Source organism: Chiloscyllium plagiosum, chromosome 18, assembly GCF_004010195.1.
Source record: "Chiloscyllium plagiosum isolate BGI_BamShark_2017 chromosome 18, ASM401019v2, whole genome shotgun sequence".
NCBI lineage: Eukaryota > Metazoa > Chordata > Chondrichthyes > Orectolobiformes > Hemiscylliidae > Chiloscyllium > Chiloscyllium plagiosum.
In genome coordinates, this window is record NC_057727.1 from 22,527,964 (window position 1) to 22,536,733 (window position 8,770).

At 37.6% G+C, this 8,770-nt stretch overlaps 2 protein-coding genes across 4 annotated transcripts in view; both read left to right on the forward strand.

Annotated features, from left to right (window-relative positions):
* Positions 1 to 2,380, forward strand: part of LOC122558950 (adhesive plaque matrix protein-like) — a 15,242-nt gene extending 12,862 nt beyond the window's left edge. The window contains exon 4 of the mRNA XM_043707928.1: positions 1 to 2,380. Coding sequence (XP_043563863.1) covers positions 1 to 489 — 489 coding nt within the window. The 3' untranslated portion in view covers positions 490 to 2,380.
* Positions 1 to 7,189, forward strand: part of slc6a11b (solute carrier family 6 member 11b) — a 177,420-nt gene extending 170,231 nt beyond the window's left edge. For 2 of the 3 annotated variants that reach the window (XM_043707925.1, XM_043707924.1), the window contains exons 13-15: positions 2,700 to 2,800; positions 4,380 to 4,550; positions 6,070 to 7,189. In XM_043707925.1, the coding sequence (XP_043563860.1) occupies positions 2,700 to 2,800; positions 4,380 to 4,550; positions 6,070 to 6,228 (431 nt within the window). In that variant the 3' untranslated portion in view covers positions 6,229 to 7,189. Of the gene's footprint in view, positions 1 to 2,699; positions 2,801 to 4,379; positions 4,551 to 6,069 lie in introns of those variants that run through there. The other variant, XM_043707926.1, reaches the window with a different exon arrangement.
* The last annotated feature ends 1,581 nt before the right edge of the window (positions 7,190 to 8,770 follow it).

The window sequence follows — 8,770 nt, forward strand, 5'->3', positions numbered from 1 at the left end:
GTCTCCTATCGCCAGAATACCCTCACTGCCACGGGTCTCCTATCGCCAGAATACCCTCACTGCCACCAGTCTCCTATCACCAGGAGAATACCCTCACTGCCGCCAGACTCCTATCATCAGGAGAATACCCTCACTGCCGCCAGTCACCTATCACTGGAAGAATGCCCTCACTCCTGTTGCCTCATATCGCCCAGAGAAGCCACATTCGCCAGTCCACATGAGGCCAGCTCTCACTGTCGTACTAATACAGCCAACCAACCTGCCACAGAAAAGAAGAAAAGAAAAGGAAAGGAAAATATAGTAAAACAAAAGAGTAGAAGCAAAAGTGAAACAAAGAAGGAAAGCAGACAGGAGCAGATGGGCCCAGGAAGTGCAGATTTGAGTGACATGACCCGACTTGACAAAGGGCGAGCAATGAAGGTGACTGTTTTTGCTTCTGGGGCCAAGCACACATCCCCTTCCATCAGTGACCAGTGTATTGTCACTTGAAGACCTCAACTGGGGCAAACTGGGCCTTTAAAATTGCAGTAAGTTGGAAGGGGGAAGCAAGGTGGCTAAAAGGTCACCTAAGAAGGTTTTTACAGCCTCTCACCTGCCAACCCACTGGCGGGAGATTGTAAAGTTGCCCTGAAGATTTATGTAATTAATAATTAGTGTTGAAAGCTAATGTACAATGCCACTTCTATCAGCTATATGTATAAGACCATAAGACATAGGGACAGACATTAGGCCATTCGGCCAATTGAGTCTGCTCCGCCAGTCAACCACAGCTAATAGGTTTTTCAACCCCATGTGACAATATGTAACAATATATCGTTCTAATTCCAACATAACTGTTTATTTTTCTTAAACCTGAAAAGAAAGACAGTCTAGGCTATTGACTTGGATGATCATCCATGATCATATTAAATGGTGGAGCAGGCTTGAAGGATCGAAAGGCCTACTCCTCCCGGTCTCTGTGTTTCCATGTTTTAAGATGTTTACAAATGAATGAAGGAGGCCGCCATACTAATGAGACAGTAGATGGTGCTGTTGTAAAGCAGCCTCTATTTTTCAAACTCTTGTACATCAAAGAAGCACGAATCTTTTGTATTAATGGCCGGGAATTTGTATAATGATGGTAAAATAGACATTGTTCACTGTCATTATTGTGAAATTAATAGTAAATTCTGCCGTCTGCAGCTGCAACTACATTCAATACAGACTTTGCTCTCAGTATTCATTCAAAGTACATGCCATTGAAATGCTCGCTGTTGGGAATAATTAGAAATTAATGAGTTGATGTGAGTTTCCACATTGTCACTATCATTTTAGCCGTAAAGCCCATGTAAAGGTTGCCCCTTTTTCAATCATGTCCCACCAGTTGTTTTTACAGCGTGCTAAGTCATTATTAGTGTTCAGTAGCCTCTCCAACCATGAAGACATAATTTTCTATTTGTGAGACATCGTATTTCCCTATTCCATGTTAAAATTACAAAACATTTAAAGTAATTCAAAAAAAAAGTAAGTTTTATGAAACTTTGGATTTCCACATTAATCCTTGCTTTCCAATCTTTATTTTGTTTTCTGGAAAATTATTAAATAATCTTCCTTTTTCATTCCTGATTTGCTGTCTGTTCGAATTCTTCAATGTAGTTGTTCAGCCTGCTTGATTATAAAGCTGCAACTAAATGCCAGAGGTCCCCTATAGCTAGCACCAGAATTAATTATATGGCATAAAAATTTGCTAGATCTTTGCGGGAAGCTATTTTAAAGTCAACAGAAAGTGCCACCAATGGTTACAGAATCTGAAACATTATGTTTTGAAGGTGGACAGTACTGAAGTCTTCCTAGCTTCAAAAATGTCAAATTCTTGTTGGTTGTTTTATTATGTGGCAGATCTCCTCTAAGAAGATCGACATTTAACATGGGGGTAGCCATTTTAGTCATAATGCCACTGTGTAGCCTCTCAGTAAAACACAATTATTGTTTTATTTTGTGAGCCTCTTTGGAAAGCTTATGAATGATGAACTCATCGGTAAATTATAGCTAGCTAGTAACACTGTGGAGATAAGATTTTTTTAGATGTGGTATTTCAAGGGGAAAATATTAAATATTTTTACCTTTGACTTGCTCCAGTTTTTCAATGTCAGACATGTATCTCTGTGAGCATTCTACTTATTTAGAAGCCAATTTCAGAAAGAAAAAGAATCAGACAGTGTTATTAATACATAGTAATTATGGAAATATCAAGTTTCCTGAATACAAAATGTCTCCTGAGCTCTTTAGAACAGACTGATGGAATAACTTATCTTAATTTTTGAAATAAAATGTGTCTAGAGTGTTCCACTCCTACATATGCAAGAAAACTTATAAACCAAATACATTAGAGTCAAGATTAGGGTGGTGCTAGAAAAGCACAGCAGGTCAGGCAGCATCCGAGGAGTTGGATTCCTGGTGAAGGGCTCCTGCCCAAAACGTCGATTTTCCTGCTCCTCAGATGCTGCCTGATCTGCTGTACTTTTCCAGCACCACTCTAATCTTGACTCTGACCTCCAACATCTGCAGTCCTCACTTTCGCCTAACAAAATACATTACTCTAACAGTTCAGATTAAAGGTATTGTCAAATGTTGCACAATACTAAATCATACAGATAATGAGATCACCTGTTTTATGTACGGTGTGATACTTGATATTTTAATCTTTCTTATGTTCACAGGAAGTAACAGATTCTATGACAATATTGAAGACATGATTGGGTACAGGCCATTCATTTTAATTAAATGGTGCTGGAATTTCATCACTCCTGGTATATGTTCAGTAAGTTCTTAAGCTGTTGCTGTACCCTTGACAAAGGCTTTAATTTCGCACACTGTTAAAAAAGAATCATGTTCAAGTTGTTCTCAGTGTTACATATTTTACAATATAATTGCACTTTACATCCTCTATTTGTAATAATTTATGTAGTATTTGTTTTTAATTTCTTCTTTAATACCTAGCTTGCTATCTGCAGTTTAAATTTGCATCAAGTACACTTGGCTTCCTTTGTGTTCTTAAATGTATTCACTTATGCATGTGTTTATGTGTAGAATTATGTACTTATCTCTTCAGAGCATGAATTTGATTGACACTATTTTTATTACAAAAATATACGTTGGTTGAGTTTATGTTTTGAAAAGGAGTAGAGAACAAGATAGGCTGTGAATACTAGTGCAAAGACAAATTTGCAATTGTGTTCAAGCTGGTCTTGCAGTAGGTGATTTCAGCTACAATGCATTTAAGGGTTTAAAGTTATTTGACAGTTGTAGATGACAGAAAGGATGTATCCCTGAGTAGCAGGTCTCCCGTTGCAGTCACTTTGTAGAGACCAAGGTGTCTTCTGATTTTTGCCCTGCTCTCATGACAGCTGCTCGTCCCCCTGAGTCACACCACTGCCACCTCTGCTGATGACCAGGCATTAGTCTCATTGCAAAGGAGAGGTCTTGTTCACTGACTGGACCTTCCAACATTAGAACATGACTGCTCTCCCTGAAAAGGCTCCCAGTGATTGCTCCCTAATTGGCTGCCTCTGACAACATTCAGTGTATCTTCCTATCACAGTCTCTTGTTCACAACTCATGAGCCAACTGGGGACAATTGATTGGATGAAGCCAGGAAGTGAAGAATACAACTCATAAGCAACAATAACCAAGTAACTACTGAAAATCCAGCTAACAGAATGTGTGTCATAAACATAAAGTCAGTATTGTCCCATTTTTTGATTATTGAGAGAGACAAATGGTGGTTTAACACCCCTCAGGTGAGGTTGAGAGAGTGGGGCTTTCATGGTAACCTCAGCTGCTACAAGAATTGAACCCTTAGTCTTGTGTCACTGCCAACCAGCCAGCTATATTAGTTGGCCCCTTGAATAGTAAATTTTGAACATCCCACTTCTTTAAAGTTGTTGTAAGAGAAAGTTGTTTCACACACCTGTAATGACATTGGACTGAAGTCATCTGCACAGGGTACCATGATGAAGCTTTGAGCAGTGACCTTCCTAAAGGGTGTCCAAGACTGCTGCTCTGTGGAGTCAGATCAGAATCAAACATCAGAGTTCGATTTGAGCAACCCTAAAATTGGAAATGTGAAACTAAACAGAAAATGCTGGAAATTCTTAGCAGGAGAATGTAACAAAAGAGAAGTCGGGTTGGCGACTCTTCGTTGTGAAGGATCACCACCCTGAAACATTAACCAGAGTAAATTGTTACTTCTGCAAAACAGTTTTGTTTTCAGTATTGCAGGATAATTGAATCCTGAGTGAAATATTTGGGAAGGAAATTTAAGATGTTTTACAAAATGCACATTAGAATATCTGAAGCAGATATTTATCTTAAATGTTACTGAACCTTTTATCTTTCAGGCGATTTTCATTTTCTTCATTGTGAGATATAAACCACTTAAATATAACAACACATACGTCTATCCCGGCTGGGGTTATGCTTTAGGATGGGCCCTAGCTCTTTCTTCCATGGTTTGTATACCTCTAGGATTTATCTTCAAAATTTGGAACACTGAAGGAACTTTTCTACAGGTAATTATAATTGGATATGTAAATACTATCATTATTATTCTTAATCCACCAAGTCTGTTACATTGTCTGCTTCTTGTCAGATAAACAACCAGATAGTTTGGTGCATCAACTTCTGCTATCACTTCAGTGATTCTTGCTTTATGTGAAATCCTGAGAGATTTGTACTTAAGATATGATGAGAAAATTCTTGTACATGTACTGTCAAAAACTCCTAGTGCTGAGTATTGAAAATCTAGTTTGTAAGTTGTGTTCCAACTAAAAAGCAACTTACTATCCTGTTTGCTCCACAACTACTTGCACTGGCTGTTCCAAGCCCCTATTTCTGTGACATTTTCTTCTTTAAAAGAAGATATTATAACTTTGGAGTGTGTATTGCAAATGCCAAGTTGGCTGGCAAAGATGGCCACCTCTGCTTACACATGTGCAGATGGTACCAGTAACTCTTGATTTTCACCAAGTCTGTGAAACACCTCCACACAATTGTTCAGTGAAAACTATTATGACCAGCAACAAACCTCAGTTACAATTTAAATGTGGCTAAGTGGAAGTTTGAAGTACTTTTATTTGAGTCACACCAGCATTTGTTTTCTAGGCAAAATTTTCTCAGCAGATCAAATTTAGTTTAGAGATTGTGGTTTCTGATTTGTAAGGTTTAAAAATCAACAAACTGTTCTGACCAGGAACGGAACCCATAATGTAGGATTTTATTATTTTTGTGTGCAAGGAGGTGCAAATAGAATGTATATGAGAGCTGTTTCAACAAAATCATTTTAGTCAATTTTTCTAGTGTTTAATCTACCTCAATTGAAAGCATTATACAATATCCACTTGACATTTTATGCATACTTGCTCTTTGCACCACCTAGAGGTGGCATATATACGATTTGTAGCCTTATACCTTTTTACTAGCGCCTCTGATATAATTGCTCCAACTTCCAACATGATTAAGTGCGACTTTTAAGTTAGCTATATCATGCATAGATGCTAGAAGTGACCTTGTTACCACCAAAGTAGTGAAGGAGAAATAATTCGCATTCTCATGTGCACAGAAATTAAATGAATTTAAGATCAGTTGTGGTTCCAGTATACTTTCTAGTTAATTCTGATTTCTCTCTTTTACTTTTATGTGCTAACTGCACACAAGGCAACTCACTTCCTTCTGCTAAATACCCAGTAGCTTGAGCTCTGCATTGTATCTACAGCTAAGTCCCTTTTCACAGCAATAACTCATTAGCCTGTGTCACAATTCCTCTCACGAATACCATCAATATACAGTGGAGGAGTGATGTGGCCGGCTGCTCCCAGTAAACATGAGAATTTCACAAAATGTCAGATTAGAAGCTTGCTTTCTGCTCACTAGGGTTAATTCATAAATAATCTATCAATTGTTTTTGCCTAATCTCTTACATTAAACTGGTATAATAGACCTACAGAGGTGCATGCCTTCAAAAAGGAAAGAAAAAGACAAATAGTCCCAACACTGAATTGTGTTCTTTTAAAATTCTTTTTACAATTACAGAGAATTAAGAAGCTTACAACTCCCAGTCTGGACTTACGACGAAAAGGAGTAGGATCACTCAATATGGAGACATGCTGCAGCACAATTAATGACTGTGACAGTAAACTGAAAGGTGATGGGCGTATTCCTGCCATCACAGAGAAGGAGACGCACTTCTGAGCAAATTCCCTGGTCTCTTTTTTAAAAAAAAATACAAGAAAGCAAAATGATGTCACTTAATTATAGAGGCCTGCTTGTTTTGCACAAACTTTATTATTAACATGTTAATTCAAAATTAAGCATTATATACTTGTTTAAAAAGTGACTTTTTAATGATTGTATAAGTAACTGATTATATATAGTACTTGATATTAGTGAGCTCATGTAATAGTGTGACACTGGTAAATGTTTTGTAGAAATTCTAGTGTGGAATCAATGTATAATGTGTTGAAAACTTTTCTACTTGGAACTCTTTTTCATTATGGAAGGCACAGTGTTTATTGGACATTCTTGCTCATCTGTGAGTATGAAAAAGGCCATTCCAAGTCATACCGCATGTTTGTGGAGTCATTATTTTTGAGCCTCCTACCTATATTCATTTGGTAGGTACAACAAAAGTCTCCGATGTTAAGGAGGCAAATTAAATACAACTTCAGTTGTCACTTCTGAATCATTTTTGATGGAATTTGTTATTTAAAAGCTTTTAAATTTACAATATGTCTATAGATGCGACTTTCGTCACTTGTATATTTTCCCTAACCAAAGTCCCTTATGCATACATATTGATTGGTGAGGTCCAAAATATATTACTAAAGTTCTCTGCTTGTAAATGTCTGCTATAGATATTGAATAACCCACTACTGATATTTTTAAAAAAACATTTCAACTTTCCTACTGGTATTTGTTATTTTCTCAGATAAATTTTCAAGAAATTGTTGGGGGGATAATTGGATCTTTTTAGTTTCTGTGAAGATGTTTTGGTACATAGTAAGGCAAAGCAATCATCCCTTTTTAAAAGAATTTGCAGTATTAGGTTTGGTGCCAAGTTGTTTCACACACTGGAGAGTTTTGTGGCACAAACTTTTATTGTCTGCTTACTCATCATTTTTAAAAGATAAATAAAATTATCAATTTACCTCAATGCTGTTCACTTTGTTTGTGGAGTTGATCTCTAGCCTAGAGAAAGGTGTCACTGTATGTATTGCTGCAAATAATATTTCAAAGGAGAACAAAAGTCAAGAAACCAGAGGTTGATGGCTTTCCTGTGTAAAGTAGCTATGAGCTGCTTGAGGGCACTGAAATCGGAGAGCAATCTTTAAGCAGTTATTGTTCAACAGCTTACTGGGAGCAACTAATTAAGGAACGAACAGAGTTTGGCTCATTTGTTTGCCTCCTTTTGCTACAACTCTCATCTGTTTTCCTTTTCACCTGGTAGAAAACCACTACATCTCTTACTTTCAGGTCTCCCATGTCATTTGTCACCAACTTCTCAATTGCCATCCTTCCTTTCATTTACTCTGTTCCCATGCTGGAGAACTGAAGACACAAAACTGAACAAGGACAAATCACTTCAGGTATATCCCCAACTTTAAACATCTCATCTCATACAAGAAGAAAGATGATGGATCTCATCAAGAGTAATACTGTTCTTACCACAAAATGTTGATGGCACAATGCCAGAGCTAAGGATAGTGACTTAAGATCCATGTTGTCACTCTACTATCTCTATAAACAGAGACTTTACCTCATGGTTAACTTAGATGATAGATGATGGCAGATTGAAATATGCCCAGGGATCCTGGAAAAGATCTCCTGTTTCATGTTCCACTGTTATAGCTTCTCCAACCAATATAAGTCCTGCATTGTTTGCTTTTTAGTTGTCACGTAGCAGTTCATTTGGGTGGGATGTGATAGCATTTAGTGAAGATGTGGTATGGTTTATATGTAGATATAACAAGGATTGGGAAATGAGTGAGGATGTTTCTATTAGAGCTAACTTTACAGCTTTGGAGACCATTATCTCCAGAGTTAATAGCTTTTCACCTCAAGGCAGGAAGTTCAAAGAAACATCACAACAATATTTAGGCTTGGGGTTAATCAGCTGAGCACAGGCAACAACTACCAGATGTGAAATTCTCGTCACCAACTCTCCTTTGCTACAGCAGGAGAGAAATCTTTTCCTTTGCAGGCACCAATACAGTGTGGGAAAAAACTGCTTGGAAGCTAGACTGTTAGAGATCTTGGAGGATCGTTGGACATACTGAGAGTTAACAGTCAAGGCTCCTTTATATTGTACAACGACAGACTTCCCAAGATAAACAGGATGGCTTTGAAAGTGGAATCCTGACCATCTATGCCTCATGCACTAACGTTTTATAAATGATCTTGAAGGATAATAAATGGCAGTTATGTCATGAAGCTTCATTTGAGAAAAATAATTTTGGAATAAGCATCTACAACAGTTTACGTGTATTGACAGTTTCAGATGATTTGTGAATTAACACATCGTGAGATCTTTTATGTGACATGAGACTTTGACGTAGACGTAAAATTCTGATGTATAAAGAAACAGGATTTTCAACAGTTTTCAGCAAGCTCATAAGGTATAGAAACTGCGCATAGAGTCATAGAGATGTACAGCATGGAAACAGACTCTTCGGTCCAACCGTCCATGCTGGCTAGATATCCCAACCCAATCGAATTCCACCTGCCAGCATCTGGC